At 67.8% G+C, this 21,221-nt stretch overlaps 2 protein-coding genes across 2 annotated transcripts; one reads left to right on the forward strand and one right to left on the reverse strand.

Annotated features, from left to right (window-relative positions):
- Window positions 1–64: 64 nt before the first annotated feature.
- Window positions 65–6,501, reverse strand: LOC135999626 (blue-sensitive opsin). Its single transcript, XM_065653184.1, has 5 exons — window positions 5,808–6,501; window positions 3,549–3,717; window positions 2,825–2,990; window positions 835–1,074; window positions 65–365 (listed from the first exon to the last, which is right to left on the reverse strand). Exons 1-5 carry the CDS (start codon window positions 6,190–6,192, stop codon window positions 237–239), a joined length of 1,089 nt encoding a protein of 362 aa, XP_065509256.1. The 5' UTR covers window positions 6,193–6,501; the 3' UTR covers window positions 65–236.
- A 3,218-nt stretch (window positions 6,502–9,719) lies between these two features.
- LOC135999636 (methyl-CpG-binding protein 2-like) lies at window positions 9,720–18,682 on the forward strand. The gene is made up of 5 exons (XM_065653195.1): window positions 9,720–9,809; window positions 14,814–15,158; window positions 17,143–17,878; window positions 17,946–18,104; window positions 18,374–18,682. Exons 1-5 carry the CDS (start codon window positions 9,775–9,777, stop codon window positions 18,680–18,682), a joined length of 1,584 nt encoding a protein of 527 aa, XP_065509267.1. The 5' UTR covers window positions 9,720–9,774.
- The last annotated feature ends 2,539 nt before the right edge of the window (window positions 18,683–21,221 follow it).

The raw sequence follows: 21,221 nt of genomic DNA on the forward strand, positions 1-21,221 counted from the left end.
CCGTGGGGCAGCGCCATGGGGCAGCGCCGTGGGGCAGGCTGCTGTGGGGCAGCGCTGTGGGGCAGGACACCGTGGGGAGGCTGTGGGGCAGTGCCGTGGGGCAGGCTGCTGTGGGGCAGCGCCGTGGGGCAGGACGCCGTGGGGCAGCGCCGTGGGGCAGCGCCGTGGGGCAGGCTGCTGTGGGGCAGCGCCGTGGGGCAGGACGCCGTGGGGCAGCGCCGTGGGGCAGGCGGGGCCTACGCGGGGGCCACCTGGCTGGAGGACACGGAGGAGACCTGCGTGGCCTGCGAGGAGCCCGAGACGTCGTCGTCGTCCCCGAAGGGGCTGCGCCCGCAGAACAGCAGCTTCAGCATGCACGACCGGAACTGCGGGCACGGGACATGCGGCGTCACACACCCCGGGACGTCACACACGCTGTGATGTCACACACACCGCGGCGTCACACTCACACCCCGTGACGTCACACACGCTGTGACGTCACACACACCCCGTGACGTCACACACCCCGGGACGTCACACACGCTGTGACGTCACACACCCCGCGGCGTCACACTCACACCCCGTGACGTCACATACAACCCCTGTGATGTCACAGCCCTCTGTGATGTCACACACCTCCTGTCACTGGGGCATCCCCACGGTGCCCCACAGCTCCTATAACACCCCCCCGGTGCCTCACGCCCCCCGTCCCCCCACGTCTCCAACGACACCCCCGTCCCCCCACGTCTCCCATACCCCCCGTCCCCCCACGTCTCCAATGACACCCCGTCCCCCCACAGCTCCAACGACACCCCCGTCCCCCCACGTCTCCCATGCCCCCCGTCCCCCCGTCACCTGCTTGTTCATGAAGACGTAGATGACGGGGTTGTAGACGGTGGAGGCCTTGGAGAACACGGAGGGCACGGACGCCAGCCCCACGTCGAAGGGGCGGCCGCGGTGCGTCACCACCCAGAGCGCGAAGGCCGAGTAGGGCGCCCAGCACACCAGGAAGCCCAGCACCATCACCACCACCATCTTGGTCACCTCGCGCTCCGCCTTCTGCGTGCTGGCCGACTGCTCCTGCTGCCGCGCCACCTGCGGACGCATGGACCCCATAGGGGCTGGGGGGGCTGGGGGACCCATACGTGGACTATGGGACCCACACGTGGGCTGGGGGGGCTGCGGGACCCACACGTGGGCTGGGGGACCCACACATGGACTATGGGACCCACACGTGGGCTGGGGGGGCTGTGGGACCCACACGTGGGCTGGGGGGGCTGGGGGACCCATACATGGACTATGGGACCCACACATGGACTATGGGACCCACATGTGGGCTGGGGGACCCGCATGTGGGCTATAGGAGCTGTGGGACCCACACGTGGGCTGGGGGACCCACACATGGGCTATAGGGGCTGTGGGACCCACACGTGGGCTGTGGGACCCACACGTGGGCTGGGGGACCCACACATGGGCTATAGGGGCTGTGGGACCCACACGTGGGCTGTGGGACCCACACGTGGGCTGGGGGACCCACACATGGGCTGGGGGACCCACACATGGGCTATAGGGGCTGCGGGACCCACACGTGGGCTGGGGGGGCTGGGGGACCCATACATGGACTATGGGACCCACACGTGGGCTGGGGGACCCACATGTGGGCTGGGGGACCCGCATGTGGGCTGGGGGACCCGCATGTGGGCTATAGGAGCTGTGGGACCCACACGTGGGCTGGGGGACCCACACGTGGGCTGGGGGACCCATATGTGGGCTATAGGAGCTGTGGGACCCACACGTGGGCTGGGGGACCCACACGTGGGCTGTGGGGGCTGTGGGACCCACACGTGGGCTGGGGGACCCACACGTGGGCTGGGGGACTCACACGTGGGCTGGGGGACCCATATGTGGGCTATAGGGGCTGTGGGACCCACACGTGGGCTGGGGGACCCACACGTGGGCTGTGGGGGCTGTGGGACCCACACGTGGGCTGGGGGACTCACACGTGGGCTGGGGGACCCATATGTGGGCTATAGGGGCTGTGGGACCCACACGTGGGCTGGGGGGGCTGTGGGACCCACACGTGGGCTGTGGGGGCTGTGGGACCCACACGTGGGCTGGGGGACTCACACGTGGGCTGGGGGACCCATATGTGGGCTATAGGGGCTGTGGGACCCACACGTGGGCTGGGGGGGCTGTGGGACCCACACATGGACTATGGGACCCACACGTGGGCTGGGGGACCCGCATGTGGGCTGTGGGGGCTGTGGGACCCACACGTGGGCTGGGGGGCCAGGGGACCCACACATGGACTATAGGGGCTGTGGGACCCACACATGGACTATGGGGGCTGTGGGACCCCCCCACACCTTCTGTGCGCTGACCGACTGCTCCTGCTGATGGGCCCCCCCAAAACTGATCCAGGGGATGGGGGGGACCCCCAGACCTGCTCGAGGGGCTGGGGAACCCCAACACGCGGGCTATAGGGGCTGGGGGACCCACAGATCCTAGAGGATCCCCCCAGGGAGCCGCCGTCTCTGGAGGCTGCTGAGGGACCCCCATCTCTAGAGGGCCCCCCAATAAATCTGATGCTGCCGGGCTGGCTGTGTCCTCCTTGGGGGGGTTTGGGGGGGTCTCCGGGGGAGGGGTTGGGGTCTCCAGGGGGGGTTTTGGGTGCCCGTGGGGTTTGGGGTCTCTGGGGGGGGTTTTGGGGTGCCCGGGGGGGTTCTGGGGGGCTGTACCACACTCAGGGCGATCAGCAGGTGCCCGTTGGGTCTGTGGAGGTTTGGGGGGGTTTGGGGTCCCTGGGGGAGTTTGGGGGTGCCCGTGGGGTTTTGGGGGGCCGTACCGCGCGCAGCGTGATGAGCAGGCGCCCGTAGGAGAAGATGATGATGGCCAGGGGCACCCCGAAGCAGAAGCAGAACAGGAAGATGACGTAGGACTCGTTGTTCCACTTGTTGTTGGCCGTGTACCAGTCGGGCCCGCAGGAGCACTGCAGCCCCTCGGGGATGTACCTGCGACGGCACGCGGCGTCACCCCAAAACCGCCCTGGGGACACCCCAAAACCGTCCTGGGGACCCCCCAAAACACACAGGGACCCCCCAACCCCAGGGATCCCCCAAACCCACAGGGACCCCCCCAAACCTGCAGGGATCCCCCAACCCCAGGGATCCCCCAACCCCAGGGACCCCCCCAAACCCACAGGGACCCCTCAACCCCAGGGATCCCCCAGCCCCAGGGATCCCCCAAACCCACAGGGATCCCCCAACCCCAGGGACCCCCCCAAACCCACAGGGACCCCCCCAAACCCGCAGGGATCCCCCAACCCCAGGGACCCCCCCAAACCCACAGGGACCCCCCAACCCCAGGGATCCCCCAACCCCAGGGATCCCCCAAACCCACAGGGACCCCCCCAAACCCACAGGGACCCCCAGCAGCTGTGCAGCCCCTCGGGGATGCGGCCAAGGGGAACAGGGAAGGGCTGTCCCTGCTGTCACCCCCCTGGGGACCCCCCAAACCCCAGGGATCCCCCCAACCCCAGGGACCCCCCAAACCCACAGGGACCCCCCGACCTGCTCCAGCCGAAGAGGGGGGGCACGGAGGCCACGAGGCCGAAGATCCAGGTGGCGGCGCAGCCCAGCACCGCGTGGCTGCCGCGGAACGTGAAGTTGCCCAGCGGCTTGCAGATCACCAGGAACCGCTCGAACGCCACCACGGCCAGAGACCACAGCGACACCATGCCTGGGGACACAGGACACACGGACACATGGACACATGGACACCAGAGACCACAGCGACACCATGCCTGGGGACACAGGACACACGGACACATGGACACACGGACACCAGAGACCACAGCGACACCATGCCTGGGGACACAGGACACACGGACACATGGACACAGGGACACCAGAGACCACAGCGACACCATGCCTGGGGACACAGGACACACGGACACATGGACACACGGACACCAGAGACCACAGCGACACCATGCCTGGGGACACAGGACACACGGACACATGGACACACGGACACCAGAGACCACAGTGACACCATGCCTGCGGACACAGGACACACGGACACATGGACACAGGGACACACGGACACCAGAGACCACAGCGACACCATGCCTGGGGACACAGGACACACGGACACATGGACACCAGAGAACACAGCGACACCATGCCTGCGGACACACAGACACCGTGGGACACACGGACACACAGACACCAAGCCTGGGGACACACGGACACCATGGGACACAGGGACACCAGAGACCACAGGGACACCATGCCTGGGGACACACGGACACAGGGACACACAGACACAGGGACACCAGAGACCACAGTGACACAATGCCTGGGGACACACGGACACCGTGGGACACACGGACACAGAGACACCAAGCCTGGGGACACACGGACACCATGGGACACACGGACACAGAGACACCAAGCCTGGGGACACACGGACACCAGGGGACACACGGACACAGAGACACCAAGCCTGGGGACACACGGACACCAGGGGACACACGGACCCCCATGTCCTCATGCCCTGGTGTCCCCATGGCCCAGTGTCCTCATGTCCCCATGTCCCGGTGTCCTCATGTCCCCAGTGTCCCCATTGCCTGGTGTCACCGTGGCCTGGTGTCCCCATGTCCCCGCAACCTGCTGTCCTCTTGTCCCCAGTGTCCTTGTGTCCCCATGGCCTGATGTCCCCTGTGTCCTCATGCCCTGGTGTCCCCATGGCCTGGTGTCCCCATGTCCCCAGTGTCCTCATGCCCTGGTGTCCCCATGTCCCCCATGTCCTCATGCCCTGGTGTCCCCATGGCCCAGTGTCCCTGCAACCTGCTGTCCTCATGTCCCCAGTGTCCTTGTGTCCCCATGGCCTGACGTCCCCTGTGTCCTCATGCCCTGGTGTCCCCATGGCCTGGTGTCCCCATGTCCTCAGTGTCCTCATGCCCTGGTGTCCCCATGGCCCAGTGTCCTCATGTCCCCAGTGTCCCCATGCCCTGGTGTCCCACATAGCTCCTGTCTCCATCCCCAACGTCCCCACGCCCAGTGTCCCCAGACCAAATGTCCCCAGACCCTGGTGTCCTCCTGCCCCATATCCTACACACCCAATGTCTCCAACGTCCCAATGTCCCCAGGTCCTGGTGTCCTTCCAGTTCACGTCATTGACACCCAACGTCCTTGTGCCCAATGTCTCCATGTCCAGCATCCTTGTGCCCAATGTCTCTACACCCGACGCCTTCCTGTCCAACATCTCCCCGCTCTTGTGTCCCACACACCCAATGTCCTTGTGCCCAACGTCTCCATGTCCAACGTCCTTGTGCCCGATGTCCTGATGTCCCCAGGCCCTGGTGTCCTTCTAGTTCATGTCATTGACACCCAACGTCCTTGCGCCCAATGTCCCAATGTCCCCAGGCCCTGGTGTCCTTCCAGTTCTTGACCTTGACACCCAACGTCCTTGTGCCCAATGTCCCGATGTCCCCAGGCCCTGGTGTCCTTCCAGTTCATGTCATTGACACCCAACGTCCTTGTGCCCAATGTCTCCATGTCCAACGTCCTTGTGCCCAATGTCCCGATGTCCCCAGGCCCTGGTGTCCTTCCAGTTCTTGACCTTGACACCCAACGTCCTTGTGCCCAATGTCCCGATGTCCCCAGGCCCTGGTGTCCTTCCAGTTCACGTCATTGACACGCAACGTCCTTGTGCCCAATGTCTCTATGCCCGACGCCTTCCCGTCCAACATCTCCCCGCTCTCGTGCCCCGTGCGCCCCCGGTCTCCGTGCCCGACGTCCCCATGCCCTGTGTCCCCGCGGTACCTCCGAGGGTGGCGGCGAAGCCTTCGATCTTGCAGGCGGTGGGTCCCAGCGCGAAGTACATCTGGGAGAAGCTGTAGAAGGCGGTGGTGGAGCCCACGCAGATCACCAGCAGGTTGGCCACGGCCAGGTTCACCAGGATGTAGTTGAGGTGCGAGCGCAGCTTCTTGTAGCGCGCGGTGCAGAGGATGGTGAGCGCGTTGATGGGCCCCCCCAGCGCGATCAGCAGGAACATGAACACCGACATCCCGCGGAACACGCCGGGGCTGCCCAGGTGGGTCTGCGGCACCAGGAAGGGGCTCAGCGCCGTCAGGTTGGAGGTCTCCAGCGCCATGGGGATGTAGAAATCCTCGGGGAGCTCCTCCCGCGCCTCCCGTGCCTTCTGCATCGTGGACGGATGGACGGACGGGCGGGCGGACGGGCGGACGGGCGGACGTGGGGCAGGGGGGCGGCCGCCGGGACCCCTTTATAGGGGCAGGGGGCGGATGGGCCCTAATCGGGGCTGACGCCGCAAAGCGCGGCTGAGCCCGGCTTATCCGCGGGCGGGCGCTGGCCAAGCCGGGCTTACCCGCCCCACAAGCCGCTTTGGGGGCCACTAATCGCCCCCGAGCCCTGATTAGCACCTCGGGGGGATCAGGGGGTATCAGACCCCCCCACGAGGGTTTAAGGAGCTCCCAAAGTGGAGGGCGGGGCCCCCCAGAGCCCCCAAAACGGCGCCGTGGGCAGGGGGACCCCAAAACCCCTCCGGGCACCACGGTCGGGACTGCGCCCCCTACTGCACCCCAAACCCCCTGAGCCCCTGGACTGCGCCCCCAGACTGCACCCCAACCCCCCTGCACCCCCCTACTGCACCCCAAACCCCCTGAGCCCCTGGACTGCACCCCCAGACTGCACCCCAACCCCCCTGAGCCCACCCTGCGCCCCAAAACTGCCCTGAGTCCCACTTGCACCCCCAAACTGTCCTGAGCCCACCCTGCGCCGCCAAAGCACCCTGACCCCTACCTGCACCCCAAAACCCCCTGGAGATCACCCTGCACCCCTAAAACTGTCCTGACTCCCCCCTGTACCCCAAACCCTCCCGAGCTCTCCCTGCACCCCTAAAACTGTCCTGACTCCCCCCTGTACCCCAAACCCTCCCGAGCTCTCCCTGCACCTCTAAAACTGTCCTGACTCCCCCTGCACCCCCAAACCCCTCCTGAGCTCACCCTGCACCCCTAAAACTGTCCTGACGCCCCCTGCACCCCCAAACCCCTCCTGAGCTCTCCCTGCACCCCTAAAACTGTCCTGACTCCCCCCTGTGCCCCCAAACCCTCCTGAGCTCTCCCTGCACCCCTAAAACTGTCCTGACTCCCCCTGCACCCCCAAACCCCTCCTGAGCTCACCCTGCACCCCTAAAACTGTCCTGACTCCCCCTGCACCCCCAAACCCCTCCTGAGCTCTCCCTGCACCCCTAAAACTGTCCTGACTCCCCCTGCACCCCCAAACCCCTCCTGAGCTCTCCCTGCACCCCTAAAACTGTCCTGACTCCCCCTGCACCCCCAAACCCCTCCTGAGCTCTCCCTGCACCCCTAAAACTGTCCTGACTCCCCCCTGTACCCCCAAACCCCCCCAAGCTCTCCCTGCACCCCTAAAACTGTCCTGACTCCCCCCTGTGCCCCCAAACCCCCTCAAGCTCACCCTGCACCCCTAAAACTGTCCTGACTCCCCCTGCACCCCCAAACCCTCCTGAGCTCTCCCTGCACCCCTAAAACTGTCCTGACTCCCCCTGCCCCCCAAGCCCCCCCCGCTGGCCCTGGGGGTCCCGGGTGGGGTGCGGGGGGACTACATGTCCCAGCATTCCCGGGGGGCCCCCCCAGCGCCCCGGGTGCGAGGGGTGAGCGGCCGGTAATCCGGAGCGTGTTAAACCGGGGATTAGCGCTAAATCAGGACCGGAGCTGACACGATTACGGACAGACGGACGGACGGACAGAGCCGGGGTGCCATGGGGACAGACAGCCTGGGCCCTTGTGGGGTGATGGGACAGACGGACGGACAGAGCGGGGTGCCATGGGGACAGACAGCCCGTCCCCTCGGGGGGTGATGGACAGATGGACAGACGGACAGAGCGGGGTGCCATGGGGACAGACAGCCCATCCCCTCGGGGGGTGATGGACAGACAGCCCGTCCCCTCGGGGGGTGATGGACAGACGGACAGAGCGGGGTGCCATGGGGACAGACAGCCCGTCCCCTCGGGGGGTGCTGGACAGACGGACAGACGGACAGAGCGGGGTGCCATGGGGACAGACAGCCCGTCCCCTCGGGGGGTGATGGACAGACGGACAGAGCGGGGTGCCATGGGGACAGACAGCCTGTCCCCTCGGGGGGTGATGGACAGACGGACAGAGCGGGGTGCCATGGGGACAGACAGCCTGTCCCCTCGGGGGGTGATGGACAGACGGACAGAGCGGGGTGCCATGGGGACAGACAGCCCGTCCCCTCGGGAGGTGATGGACAGACAGACAGAGCGGGGTGCCATGGGGACAGACAGCCTGTCCCCTCGGGGGGTGATGGACAGACGGACAGACGGACAGAGCGGGGTGCCATGGGGACAGACAGCCCGTCCCCTCGGGGGGTGCTGGGGGTCCCTGTCCTGGGGGTCCCCGGGTAGACGTGGCGGCCCTGGGTGCTGCGGGACCCCCAGGGGCTGGAACTGGGGGACCCGAGGGACCCCCGAGGTACCTGAGGGACACGGGGGGTTCCGGACCCCCCTGAGGTACCTGAGGGACCGGGGGGGGGGAGTTGGGACCCCCGTGAGGTACCTGAGGGACCCCCACAAGTTACCGGGGGGGTCGGGACCCCCCTGAGGTACCGGGGGGGGGGAGTTTGGACCCCCGGGACCCGCCTGAGGTATTTGGGGGACCCCTGGGACCCCCACGAGTTCCCGGGGGGTCGGGACCCCCCTGAGGTACCTGGGGGGGGGAGTTTGGACCCCCGGGACCCGCCTGAGGTATTTGGGGGACCCCTGGGACCCCCACGAGTTCCCGGGGGGTCGGGACCCCCCTGAGGTACCGGGGCGGGAGTTGGGACCCCCGGGACCCCCCTGAGGTACCTGAGGGACCGGGGGGGAGTTGGGACCCCCCTGAGGTACCTGAGCGGGAGTTGGGACCCCCGGGACCCCCCTGAGGTACCTGAGGTACCGGGGGGGGGAGTTGGGACCCCCGGGATCCCTCTGAGGTACCTGAGGGACCGGGGGGGGAGTTGGGACACCCGGGACCCCCCTGAGGTACCTGAGGTACCGGGGGGGGGAGTTGGGACCCCCGGGATCCCTCTGAGGTACCTGAGGGACCGGGGGGGGAGTTGGGACACCCGGGACCCCCCTGAGGTACCTGGGGGACCGGGGGGGAGTCGGGACCCGGCTGAGGTACCTGGGGGACCCGCACGAGTCCGGGGCCGGCCCCCCGAGGCTCCCGTGCCGGGGGCGGGCCGGCGCGGCCGTTACGGCCGTTGGATTTCAAACCCGTTCGCCGCGCGGGGAGCGCTGGGCGGGGGGGGCGCGCACGGGCGGCCGGGCCCCGCCCACTTTGGGGGCCGTGACGGGCGGCGCCGGCGGCCAATGGGAGCGCGGCGTCCCGGCGCGGGGCCAACGGGCGGCCGCGCGCGCTCCGGCGGCCCCGCCCCCTTTGGAACGTTGTAACTGACAGCGCTTCCCGCCAATTCCAACGGCCGCCGGGAGCGCGCCGGCCCCGCCCCCCCGGGGAGGTGGGGGGGGGGAGAGCCGCCGGCCAATCGCCGCCCGCCGCCCCCTTGAGCGACGGGCGGGGCGGCCAATGGGCGCGCGGGCGGGGCGGGGCGCGGGCCGCTCCGGGTTTCCTCTCCGGCTCGGTTCGGGCCCCCCCTCCGCACGCGCTCCCTCCCTCTGCCCCCCGCCCCCCCCTCGGCGTCCCCCCCCCTTCCCCCCCCCCCCCCAACCGGGTTCTTCGCTGCGAAGAAAATGGCGGCGGCGCCGAGCGGCGCCGAGGAGAGGCTGTGAGTGAGCGGCGGGGCGGGCGGGGCGGCGGCGGGGCCGGGGGGGGCGGCGGGGCCGGGGGGGGGCGGGGGGCGGGGGGTCCCGCCGCTGTTTTCCCGCGCGCGCGCGAGAGGCGACCCCCCCCGCCCCCCCCCCTTCTCCTCCCGCCCCCCCCCCGCCCCCCCCCCGCCCCTCCGTGCGCGCGCGCCCGGGCGGGAACGGCCGAAAAACGGGCGGGGGGGGGGGGGGGTGTGCGCCGCGAGTGCGTCACTAACGGCCGCGGCCCCCCCGGGCCGGGACAGCGCGGCCGGAGCGGCCCCCCCGCCTCGGGGAGCCCCCCCCGCGCTGCGCCCCGCAACGGGGACCCCCCCGCGCCCCCCCGGCACCGCGCCCCCCCGCGGGGCCCGCCCCCCGCGCCACGGCCCGCCGGGAAACGCGGACCCCGCGGGGGCGCCAAATGCGGACCCCCCGGGGGCGCCAAATACGGACCCCCCGGGGGCGCCCCGAAACGGGACCCCCCGAAACGGGACCCCCGAAACGGGAGCCCCCCCCGAAGTCACCCGAATCACCCCCGAAATGTCCCGCAAACGGTGCTCGCGCTGCGCCCGAAATCCCCCAAATTAGCCCGAAATGTCCCGAACACGGTGCTCGCACAGTGCCCCAAAATCCCCCATATTAGCCCGAAATGTCCCGAACACGGTGCTCGCGCTGCACCCAAAATCCCCCAAATTAGCCCGAAATGTCCCAAACGCGGTGCTCGCGCTGTGCCCGAAATATCCAAAATTACCCCAAAATGTCCCACATGCGGTGCTCGCACTGCGCCCCAAAATACCCCAAATTAGCCCAAAATGTCCCGATCGCGGTGCTCATGCTGCACCCAAAATACCCAAAATTACCCCAAAATGTCCCGAACGCGGTGCTCGCACAGCGCCCCAAAATACCCCAAATTAGCCCAAAATGTCCCGAACGCGGTGCTCGTGCTGCACCCGAAATCGCCCAAATTAGCCCGAAATGTCCCACACGCGGTGCTCGCACGGTGCCCCAAAATCCCCCAAATTACCCCGAGATGTTCCAAACACGGTGCTCGCACAGCACCCCAAAATACCCCAAATTAACCCAAAATGTCCCGAACGCGGTGCTCGTGCTGCACCCAAAATACCCAAAATTAGCCCAAAATGTCCCGAACACAGTGCTCACACTGAGCCCGAAATCGCCCATATTAGCCCGAAATGTCCCGAACACGGTGCTCGCACTGCACCCGAAATACCCAAAATTACCCCAAAATGTCCCGCGTACGGTGCTCACGCTGCGCCTGAAATACCCAAAATTAGCCCGAAATGTCCCAAACGCGGTGCTCGCACAGCGCCCCAAAATCCCGGAATTAGCCCGAAATGTCCCGAACGCGGTGCTCACGCTGTGCCCCCAAATCCCCCAAATTAGCCCCAAATGTCCCGAGGAAGGGGCTCACGCTGCGCCCAAAATCCCCCAAATTGCCCCCAAATGTCCCACGCGCCCCGGAAATTCCTCGGATTAGCCCAAAATGGCCCAAACGCGGCGCTCACGCTGTGCTCCAAACGCCCCCAATTCCCCCAAAATGGCCCAAATCCGGTGCTGGCGCTGTGCCCAAAATACCCCGAATTCCCCCCAAATTGCTACAAATTACCCCCAAATACGGCCCCAAAATACGACAAATTACCCCCAAATACAGCCCCAAAATACGACAAATTAGCCCCAAATACGACGCTCACGCTGCGCCTGAAATACCTGAAAATGCCCCAAAACGTCCCAAATCCGGCGCTCACGCCGCGCCCCGAAATACCTCAAATTAGCCCAAAATGGCCCAAACGCGCCGCTCGCGCCGCGCCCCAAAATGCCCCGAATTAACCCCAAATCTGACGCTCACGCTGCGCCCCAAGGTCCCCAAATTATCCCGAATCGTCCCAAACTGCCGCTCACGTCGCCTCCCCAAATCGCCCCGATTTGCCCCAAATCGCGGCACTCCCGCCGTGCCCCAAAATGCCCCAAATCGCCCCAAATCGCGGCACTCCCACCATGCCCCAAAAAGCCCCAAATCTCCCCAAATTGCAGAGCTCCCGACGCGTCCCAAAATGCCCCAAATCGCCCCAAATCGCGGCGCTCCCGCCGTGCCCCAAAATGCCCCAAATCTCCCCAAATCGTGGCGCTCCCGCCGTGCCCCAAAATGCCCCAAAACGCCCCAAATTGCAGAGCTCCTGACGCGTCCCAAAATGCCCCAAATCGCCCCAAATCGCGGCGCTCCCGGTGCCGTCGAAAGTGTCGCCGTGACCCTGCCCCCGGCATCCGGAACCGCCCGTTTTTGCCCGTTCTCGCCCGTTTTTGCCCGTTCTCGCCCGTCCATCTGTCCGTGGGTCTGTCCGTGCGTCCCTGGGCCCGTCCGTCTGTCCCCGTGGACACTGGGGGTTTCCAGTGGACGCTGTGACCCGGGGGACACAGGTTTTGGGGACCCCCCCCCCCCAGAGCGACCGCGTGTCCGTCCGTCTGTCCGCGTGTCCGTCTGTCTGTCCGCGTGTCCGTCCGTCTGTCCGGCCCCGCAGACACCCCGGGTTTTTGGTGGGGACTTTGCCCCGGGGGGGCCGGTTTTGGGGACCCCCCGATCACCCGCGTGTCCGTCCACACGTGTGTCTGTCTGTCCATGTGTCCATCTGTCCGTCCGCCCGCCCCCACGGCCGCGCTGTCTGTCTGTCCATGGGTCCGTCTGTCTGTCCGTCTTCCCCCACGCCTCCCCGGACTCTGGGTGGGCCCGTAGATCTGGGGGTTCAGGGGCCGGGTTGGGGGACTCCCCTGTCTCGCGTCCATCTGTCCGGGTGTCTGTGTGTCCGTCTGACCGCCCCGTCCTGTGTCCATGTGTCCGGGTGTCTGTCTGACTGCCCATCCCGCGTCCGTCTGTCCCGTGTCCATGTGTCCGCCTGACCCCCTCGTCCCACATCTGTCCGTGTGTCTGACCGCCCGTCCCGTGTCCGTGTGTCCGTCTGACCACCCTGTCCCACGTCTGTCTGTGTCCGTGTGTCCGACTGCCCTGTCCTGTGTCCGTGTGTCTGATCCCCCTGTCCCGTGTCCGTCCGCGTGTCCGACCACCCCGTCCTGTGTCTGTGTGTCCGTGTGTCTGTCCGTCGGTGTGTCCGTCCATGCGTCTGTTTGTCCGTGTGCCTGACCTCCTGCCCCGTGTCTGTCCGTCCATGTGTCCGTGTGTCTGTCCGTCCATGCCTGACCTCCCGGTCCCGTGTCCGTGTGTCTGTCCCGTGTCTGTCTGTCCATGTGTCCGTGTGTCCGTCCGTCTGTGTGTCTGTCCATCTGTGTGCCCGTTGGTGTGTCTGTCCGTCCCGTGTCCGTCCGTGTGTCCATCCCGTGCCCGTGTGTCTGACCGCGTGTCTGTGTGTCTGTCCGTCCCCTGTCCGTGTGTCCGTCCCTGCGTCCGTGTGTCCGTCCTGTGTCCGTGTGTCTGACCGCGTGCCTGTGTGTCCGTCTGTGCGTCCGTGTGTCTGTCCGTCCCGTGTCCGTCCGTGTGTCTGTCCGTCCTGTGTCCGTGTGTCCGTCCCGTGTCCGTGTGTCTGACTGCGTGCCCGTGTGTCCGTCCGTGTGTCCATCCCGTGTCTGTGCGTCCGTGTGTCTGACCGCGTGCCTGTGTGTCTGTCCCTGCGTCCGTGTGTCCGTCCCGTACCCGTGTGTCTGACCGCGTGTCCGTGTGTCTGACCGTGTGTCCGTCCCATGTCCGTGTGTCCGTCCCGTGTCCGTGTGTCCGTCCGTGTGTCTGTCTGTCCCGTGTCCGTGTGTCTGACCGCATGCCCGTGTGCCCGTCCCGTGTCTGTGTGTCTGTCCGTGTGTCCGTCCCGTGCCTGTGTGTCTGTCTGTGTGTCCGTCCCGCGCCCGTGTATCTGTCTGTGTGTCTGTCTGTCCTGCGCCCGTGTGTCCGACCGCGTGCCCGTGTGTCCGTCCCGTGCCTGTGTGTCTGTCCGTGTGTCTGACCGCGTGCCCATGTGTCTGTCCGTGTGTCCGACCGTGTGCCTGTGTGTCTGTCCGTGTGTCCGTCCCGCGCCCGTGTGTCTGTCTGTGTGTCTGTCCATCCCGCGCCCGTGTGTCCGTCTCGCGCCTGTGTGTCCGACTGTGTGCCCGTGTGTCCGTCCGTGTGTCCGACCGCGCGCCCGTGTGTCCGTCCCGCGCCCGTGTGTCTGTCCGTGTGTCCGTGTGTCCGTCCTGTGTCCGTGTGTCCGTCCCGCGCCCGTGTGTCCGTCCTGTGTCCGTGTGTCCGTCCTGTGTCCGTGTGTCTGTCCGTGTGTCCGTGTGTCTGTCTGTGTGTCCGTCCCGCGCCCGTGTGTCTGTCCCGTGCCCGTGTGTCTGTCCATGTGTCCGACCGTGTGCCCGTGTGTCTGTCCCGTGCCTGTGTGTCCGTCCGTGTGTCCATCCCGCGCCCGTGTGTCCGTCCGTGTGTCTGTCCCGTGCCTGTGTGTCTGTCCGTGTGTCCGTCCCGCGCCCGTGTGTCCGTCCAGTGTCCGTGTGTCCGTCCTGTGTCCGTGTGTCTGTCCCGCGCCCGTGTGTCTGTCCCGCACCCGTGTGTCTGTCCGTGTGTCCGTGTGTCCATCCCGCACCTGTGTGTCCGTCCCGCACCCGTGTGTCTGTCCGTGTGTCCGTGTGTCCGTCCCGCGCCCGTGTGTCTGTCTGTGTGTCCGTGTGTCCATCCCGTGCCCGTGTGTCCGTCCTGCACCTGTGTGTCTGTCCCGCGCCCGTGTGTCTGTCCGTGTGTCCGTGTGTCTGTCCTGCGCCCGTGTGTCCGTCCCGCGCCCGTGTGTCTGTCTGTGTGTCCGTGTGTCCATCCTGTGTCTGTGTGTCCGTCCCGCACCTGTGTGTCTGTCCCGCGCCCGTGTGTCCGTCCTGCACCCGTGTGTCTGTCCGTGTGTCCGTGTGTCCGTCCTGCACCCGTGTGTCTGTCCGTGTGTCTGTCCGTGTGTCCGTCCCGCGCCCGTGTGTCCGACCGCGCGCCCGTGTCGCAGGGAGGAGAGCCCGGAGCAGCCGTCCCCGCCCGAGCGGCCCCCGCGGCCCAAGAAGCCGAAGCGGCGCGAGGAGCCGGAGCCGCCGGAGCCGCCGCAGCCGGCGCAGCCGCCGGCCGAGCCCGCCGAGGCCGAGAGCTCGGGGGGCAGCGCGGCCGCCCCCGCGGGGCCCGAGGCCGCCGCGTCCCCGCGGCCGCCGCGCGCCGGCTCCCCCCGGCAGCGCCGCTCGGTGATCCGCGACCGCGGGCCCATGTACCACGACCCCACGCTGCCGCCCGGCTGGACGCGCAAGCTCAAGCAGCGCAAGTCGGGCCGCTCGGCCGGCAAGTTCGACGTCTACCTGATCAAGTGAGTGCCCGCTTCGCGCCCCCGCTCGGCTCCCGCACCCCCCGTGGGGCTCCCGCACCCCTTTTTTGGCTTTGCCGCCCCCTGGCCGGGCTCTCGCACCCCGGTTCGGGCTCCTACACCCCCTTTTTGGGCTCTTACGCCCCTTGTTGGGCTTTGCCGCCCCCTCTTTGCTGCTTTCCCCCTCCCCAACGCCTCCTTTGGCGCTTTTCCGCCCCCTTTTTGGGCTTTTCCACCCCGTTTTTGCTCTTTTCCACCCCCTTCTTGCTCTTTTCCACCCCGTTTTTGCTGCTTTCCCCCTCCCCAACACCTCCTTTGGCGCTTTTCCGCCCCATTTTTGCTCTTTTCCACCCCGTTTTTGCTCTTTTCCGCCCCCTTCTTGCTTCTTTTCCCCTCCCCAGCTCCTCCCTTTTGGGCTCTTACACCCCCTTTTTGTGCTTTTCCACCCACTTTTGGGGCTTTTCCACCCCCTTATTGGGCTTTTCCCCTCCCCAGCACCTCTTTTGGCGCTTTTCCGCCTCTTTTGGCGCTTTTCCGCCTCGTTTTTGCTTCTTTTCCCCTTCTTTTTGCTCTTTTCCGCCCTGTTTTTGCTCCTTTCCCCCCGTTTTTGCTTTTCCCCCTATTTTTGCATCTCTTCTCCCCCGACGCCTCCTTTTCGCTATTTCCCCTCCCAACACGCGATTGTTCCCCCTTTCCCCCTCATTTTCCCCCCTTTTCCCCTCTTTTTTCTCCCCTCTTTTTTTACTTTTTCCCCCTCTTTTTTACTTTCCCGCCGTTTTTTTCCTTCCCGCCGATGCCCCTTTTTTGCCTTTCCCGCCTTTTTAATATTTTTCCCCTTCTTGCTTTTCCCGCCTTTTTTTTTGCTTTTCCCGCCCTTTTTTTTGCTTTTCCCGCCTTTTTTTTTTGCTTTCCCCGCCCCTTTTTTTTGCTTTTCCCGCCTTTTTTTTTGCTTTTCCCGCTTTTTTTTTTGCTTCTCCCGCCCTTTTTTTGCTTTTCCCGCCTTTTTTTTTTGCTTTTCCCGCCCTTTTTTTTTGCTTTTCCCGCCTTTTTTTTTTTGCTTTTCCCGCCCTTTTTTTTTGCTTTTTCCGCCTTTTTTTTTTGCTTTTCCCGCCCTTTTTTTTCTTTTCCCGCCTTTTTTTTTTTTGCTTTTCCCGCCCTTTTTTGCTTTTCCCGCCTTTTTTTTTTGCTTTTCCCGCCCTTTTTTTTTGCTTTTCCCGCCTTTTTTTTTGCTTTTCCCGCCCTTTTTTGCTTTTCCCGCCTTTTTTTTTTGCTTTTCCCGCCCTTTTTTGCTTTTCCCGCCTTTTTTTTTTTTTTGATTTTCCCGCCCTTTTTTGCTTTTCCCGCCTTTTTTTTTTTTTTTGCTTTTCCCGCCCTTCTTTGCTTTTCCCGCCTTTTTTTTTTTTGCTTTTCCCGCCCTTTTTTGCTTTTCCCGCCCTTTTTTGCTTTTCCCGCCCTTCTTTGCCTTTTCCCCATTTTCGCCTTTTCCCCTTTTGCTCTTTTTCCCTTTTCCTCCCTCTTTTCTCTTTACCCCCCGTTCCCTCCCCCATTTGCTGCCCCCCCCATATTAATCCCCCCCCGCCCGCAGGGGAAGTTGCTCCGCTCTGATTGGCCCCCATTCATTACCCCCCAACATTAATTAATTGCCCCGTTAATTGTGTCCGCAGCCCGCAGGGGAAGTTGCTCCGCTGTTATTTGCCCTCTCCCCGTTAATTAGTCCAGCATGAATTAATTGTTAATTGTGTGCGCAGCCCGCAGAGGAGGGCGTTGGGCTGTTATTTGCCCCTCTCCCCGTTAATTACCCCAGTATTAATTAACGATCTGAGTCCGCACCCTGCAGGGGAGGTTGTTCCGCTGCCATTTGCCCCTCTCCACCGATCACCCCCGCACTAATTAATGGTTAATTGCGCCGCCCGCAGGGGCAGGCGCCCAGCTGCCATTTGCCCCCTCCACTGATCACCCCAGCACTAATTACTGGTTAATTGCGCAGCCCGCAGGGGAAGGCGTTCCGGTCCAAGGTGGAGCTGATCGCGCACTTCGAGAAGGTGGGGGACACGTCGCTGGACCCCAACGACTTCGACTTCACGGTGACGGGCCGGGGCAGCCCCTCCCGGCGCGAGCAGCGCCCCCCCCGGAAGCCCAAACCCCCCCGCGGCGCCGGGGGCTCGGGACGCGGCCGCGGGCGCCCCCGCGGCTCCGCCAAACCCAAACCCGCGGCCCCCCCCGGCGCCGCCGCCGCCGCCGCCCCCCCCGGGAAGCTGCTGGTGAAGACGCCGTTCGCGGGGGGGCCCCGCGGGGAGGGGGCGCCGCCCCCCGCCCCCCCGAGGCGGCCCGGGCGCAAGCGGAAAGCGGAGCCGGACGCGCTGCCCAAGAAACGGGGGCGCAAGCCCGGGGGGGGCGGCGCCGCGGGGGGGGCGCGGGGGACGCGGCGGGGGGGGCGGCGGGGGCGGGGGGCGGGGGGGCGCCCCCCGAGGCCAAGAAGGCGGCGGCCGCCCCCCCCGCGCCGCCCGAGGCGCTGCTGCCCATCAAGAAGCGCAAGACGCGGGAGGGGGCGCTGGGCGAGAGCCCCCCCGCCGGGCCCCCCCGCGGGCGCCGCGGCAAGGAGAGCAGCCCCCGCGCCGCCGCGGGCCCCCCCAGAAAGGAGCCGCCCCCCCCGCCGCCGCCGCCGCCGCCCGCCCCGCCCCAGGACGCCGCCCCCCCCGCCCCGGCGCCGCCGCCGCCCCCCCGCCCCGGGACTTGAGCCCCCCCGACGGCTGCGCCCCGGACGCGGATAAGACTCGGCCCCCCCCGCAGTCGAAGCACCGGGGGGGGGACCCCGAAAACAAGGACGTTGTCGCCGCCGCCTCCTCGTCGTCGTCGCCGCCCCCGGCCCCCCCCTCGCCGCCCCCGCCCAGCGCCGTCCCCCGGCCCCCCCCGCCCCGCGACGACACGCGGACGCCGGTGCCGGAGCGGGTCAGCTGACTGAGCACGGACGGACACACGGACGCCCCCCCCAGCGCGTGACCCCGCCCCCCCGCGCCCCCCCCCGCGGTTCAAGCACAGCGAGGGGCCCCCGGCCCCCCCACTTTGCACTTTGGTCTCTGGAAGAGGGGGGGGAGGGGGGGATCCCCCGCGCCCCCCCCACCCCCCCCCCCCCCGCCCCGGGTTCTCGGGGGGTCCCCGGGGGGGGTGCGGGTTCCCCCCCCCCCGCCCCCCAGTCGCCGCTTTTCTCGTTCTTCCAGTTTTTCGTTCCCCGTTTTTCGCCGGTTTGCACTAAGGGGGGGGCGGGGCCGCCCACCGGCCAATGGGGAGGGACCCGCCCCCGGGCCGCGGCCAATGGGGAGCGCGGGGATCCGGCGGCGAGCCAATCGGCACGGGTGCTGGGGCGGAGCCAATGGGGAGGGAGCGGCCGTCGGCGGGGGGCGGGGCCCAGCGTGCGGCCAATCGGGAGCCGGTTCGGTCTGCGGCGGATCCGGGCTTGGGCCAATCAGGAGCGGCGCTTGGTCGTGGGCCAATCGGGAGTGAGTCTGGCGGCGGGGGCGGGGGTGTGAGCCAATCAGGAGCGACTTTCTGTTGGGGCGGGATCCAGCGTGGAGCCAATCAGGGGCGCTGCTCGCCGGGGGCGGGATCCGGTCCGCAGCCAATCAGGGGCGACTCCGTGGGAGCAGGGTCTGGGCTGGAGCCAATCGGGAGCGACTTTGTGTAGGGATCCGGTCCCCGGCCAATCAGGGGGCAGGACGGGAGTCTCCAGCCAATGGGGAGCTCTGGGCAGCTCGAGGGGATCTGGTCCCCAGCCAATCGGAGGCACTGGGGGCAGGGTGGGGCCTGGGGGGGGGAGGTTTGGAGCCAATCAGGAGAGCGGGCGGGGCCGGGCACGGGCCAATCACGGCTCGGGGCGTGGCGGCTCTGGGCGGGGGCGGGGCCCGGCCGGGATCCAATCAGGAGTGGTTTGGATTGGAGGGGCGGGTCCGGCTCCCGCCCGGTGGCCAATCAGGAGCCGGGCGGGGCCCTGGGCCAATGGGGAGCGGCTCTGGGTCGGGGGCGGGCTCTGATCCAGCCAATAGGAGCTGACCTGGGGGGGCGGGTCTGGTTGTGTCCTCTGCCCCCCCCCCCAACTGGGGTCCCTGGGGGTCCCCGTTCCAGGGGTGTCCCCATCTGGGGGGGTCCCCGTCCTTGGGGGGTGTCCCCCTTCCTGGGGGGGTCCCCGTCCCGGGGGGTCCCATCGGGGGGGGTCCTGTCCCAGGGGGGTCCCTGTTGTTGGGGGGTCCCCATTCCGGGGGGGTCCCATCTCGGGGGGGGTCCCGGGGGGGTCCCCCGGTTGGGGGGTGCCCCGTCCCCGCCCAGGTCCCGTCCTGCACTTTACGGCTCGGGGGTGTCCCCACGTGTCCCCCCCCCCGCCGCCCCGCCCCCCCCGGCTCCTCATGGCAATAACGGGGGGGGGAGGGGAAGGGGCCCGATCCTGGGCCGGACCCCCGGGATCCGAGCGGGGGGGCCCCAGCACCTATTTATTGTTCCCGAGTCGCGCGGGGAGACGTTTTGCCTTATAAATTTACAAGAAAAACCCCCTCGGCTGTGGATTCTTCTTGGGGGGGTCCCCGCCCCCCGGGTCCGTGTCTGTGCTGGCGTGATCTATAAACTGTGTATCCAACACCCGCCTCCCGCCTCTTTCTCGGGCGCCGGATCCCCCGGGATCCCCCCGGATCCCCCCGTCCCGTCAGGCCCCGTGAGCCCCAGTTGATCCCCCGGGGTTCCCCCCCCGGTCACATCGCGGGATCCCGGACCCCGCGGTGACGTCACTTGCGGGGGCGTGGCTCCAGGGGGCGTGGCTCCCCGGGGGCGTGGCTCCGCTGGGGGGCGTGGCTCCGCGGGGCGTTTCTGCCACACTCAACATGGCGCCCGTCTCCACGGAAACCGCGCCGGGAGTGGGGGGGGGGGGGAGAGGGCGGCACTTCCGCCCCGCTGAAGATGGCGGCGCGGCGCGCATGCGCGGGGGCGCCTGCCGCTTAAAGGGGCCGCGGCCGGCGTGGGGGGGGCGGCGGGAACCGGGCGGGCCGGGATGGACCCCCCGGGACACCCCCCGGACCCCGACAGGGCCCCCCGGGGCCCCCGCGGTGTCCCCACTCGTGTGTTCCCCCCCAGCCATGGGGCGTCTCATTAATTAGCGGCTTCGTTACCGAGCTGGAGAAACTTCTTCGGTAATGGGGGGGCAGTGAGGGCTCGCGGGGGTCCCCCCGCACCCCCAAACCGCGACAAAGGGGGGGGGGCGGCGTGATGGGGGGGGCGGGCGCCCCAATAAACGACGTCTTATCTCCTCCCGGTGCCTCCGTCGTGATTCGCGGCGTTAATTTTCGCACGAGAGGCCTCGCCCGCCACGATGGCGGCGGCTGCGCCGAGGGGCCGCCCCCCCCCCCCCGCCATGGGGGCCGAATTGGGGCCAAAAGCGCCAGAACCGGGACTTTGAGCGCCGGGGCCGCTGCTGGGCGCGGCGCGCATGCGCGGGGTGCGGGGCAGCGTGGGGGCGTGGCGTTGCGGGGGGCGGGGCCGCCGCGGGGCGCGGCGCGCATGCGCGGGGGGCGGGGCCGCGCGGGGGCGGGGCCTTGCGGGGGGCGGGGCCGCTGCGGGGCGCGGCGCGCATGCGCGGGTCGGGGGCGCTGCGGGGAGCGCGCCCGCTGGCCCCGCCCCCGCGCGCGCGCTGGCCCCGCCCCGCCGGTTGGGCGCCACCATCCGGGGCCTGCCGGCGCCATCTTTGTGCCGGGTGGAGGAGACGCGTCCAAAATGGCGGCTCCCAAGAGCCCGTAGTCGGCGCGGCGGGCGGGCCCCTCTCGGCCTTCGGGCGCTTCAGCGGCGGCGGCCCCGGAGCGAGCGGCGGCGGCGGGTGGCGGCGGCGGCGGCGGCGAGCGGCGGGCGGCAGCAGGTGCGGCGGCGCGGGGGAGCGGACGAGCGCGGCCGCATCCGGGTCCCGCGGCCGCCGCCATGTTGGCGCCGCCGCGGCCGCTCCGCGCGCCGGCCCCGCCATCTTGGGCGCCGCGACCGTACGGGGGGGCGGGGGGGGCGCGGGCGGGGGGCGGCGGGGCCGGCGGACGGGGCGCG

Source organism: Caloenas nicobarica, chromosome 29 (assembly GCF_036013445.1).
Source record: "Caloenas nicobarica isolate bCalNic1 chromosome 29, bCalNic1.hap1, whole genome shotgun sequence".
In the NCBI taxonomy this organism is placed as follows: Eukaryota; Metazoa; Chordata; class Aves; order Columbiformes; family Columbidae; genus Caloenas; species Caloenas nicobarica.

Bases quoted from the DNA above. Each gene is read 5' to 3' on its own strand.
- LOC135999626 (XM_065653184.1), bottom strand. From the start codon at position 6,192: ATGCAGAAGGCACGGGAGGCGCGGGAGGAGCTCCCCGAGGATTTCTAC. The intron at 3,718-5,807 runs GTACCGCGGGGA...CTGTGTCCCCAG, and splicing joins CTTCGCCGCCACCCTCGGAG to GCATGGTGTCGCTGTGGTCT. The intron at 366-834 runs GTGACGGGGGGA...CCGTGCCCGCAG, and splicing joins ACGTCTTCATGAACAAGCAG to TTCCGGTCGTGCATGCTGAA.
- LOC135999636 (XM_065653195.1), top strand. From the start codon at position 9,775: ATGGCGGCGGCGCCGAGCGGCGCCGAGGAGAGGCT. The intron at 9,810-14,813 runs GTGAGTGAGCGG...CCCGTGTCGCAG, and splicing joins AGCGGCGCCGAGGAGAGGCT to GGAGGAGAGCCCGGAGCAGC. The intron at 17,879-17,945 runs GCCCCGGGACTT...CCCCCCCCGCAG, and splicing joins GGCGCCGCCGCCGCCCCCCC to TCGAAGCACCGGGGGGGGGA.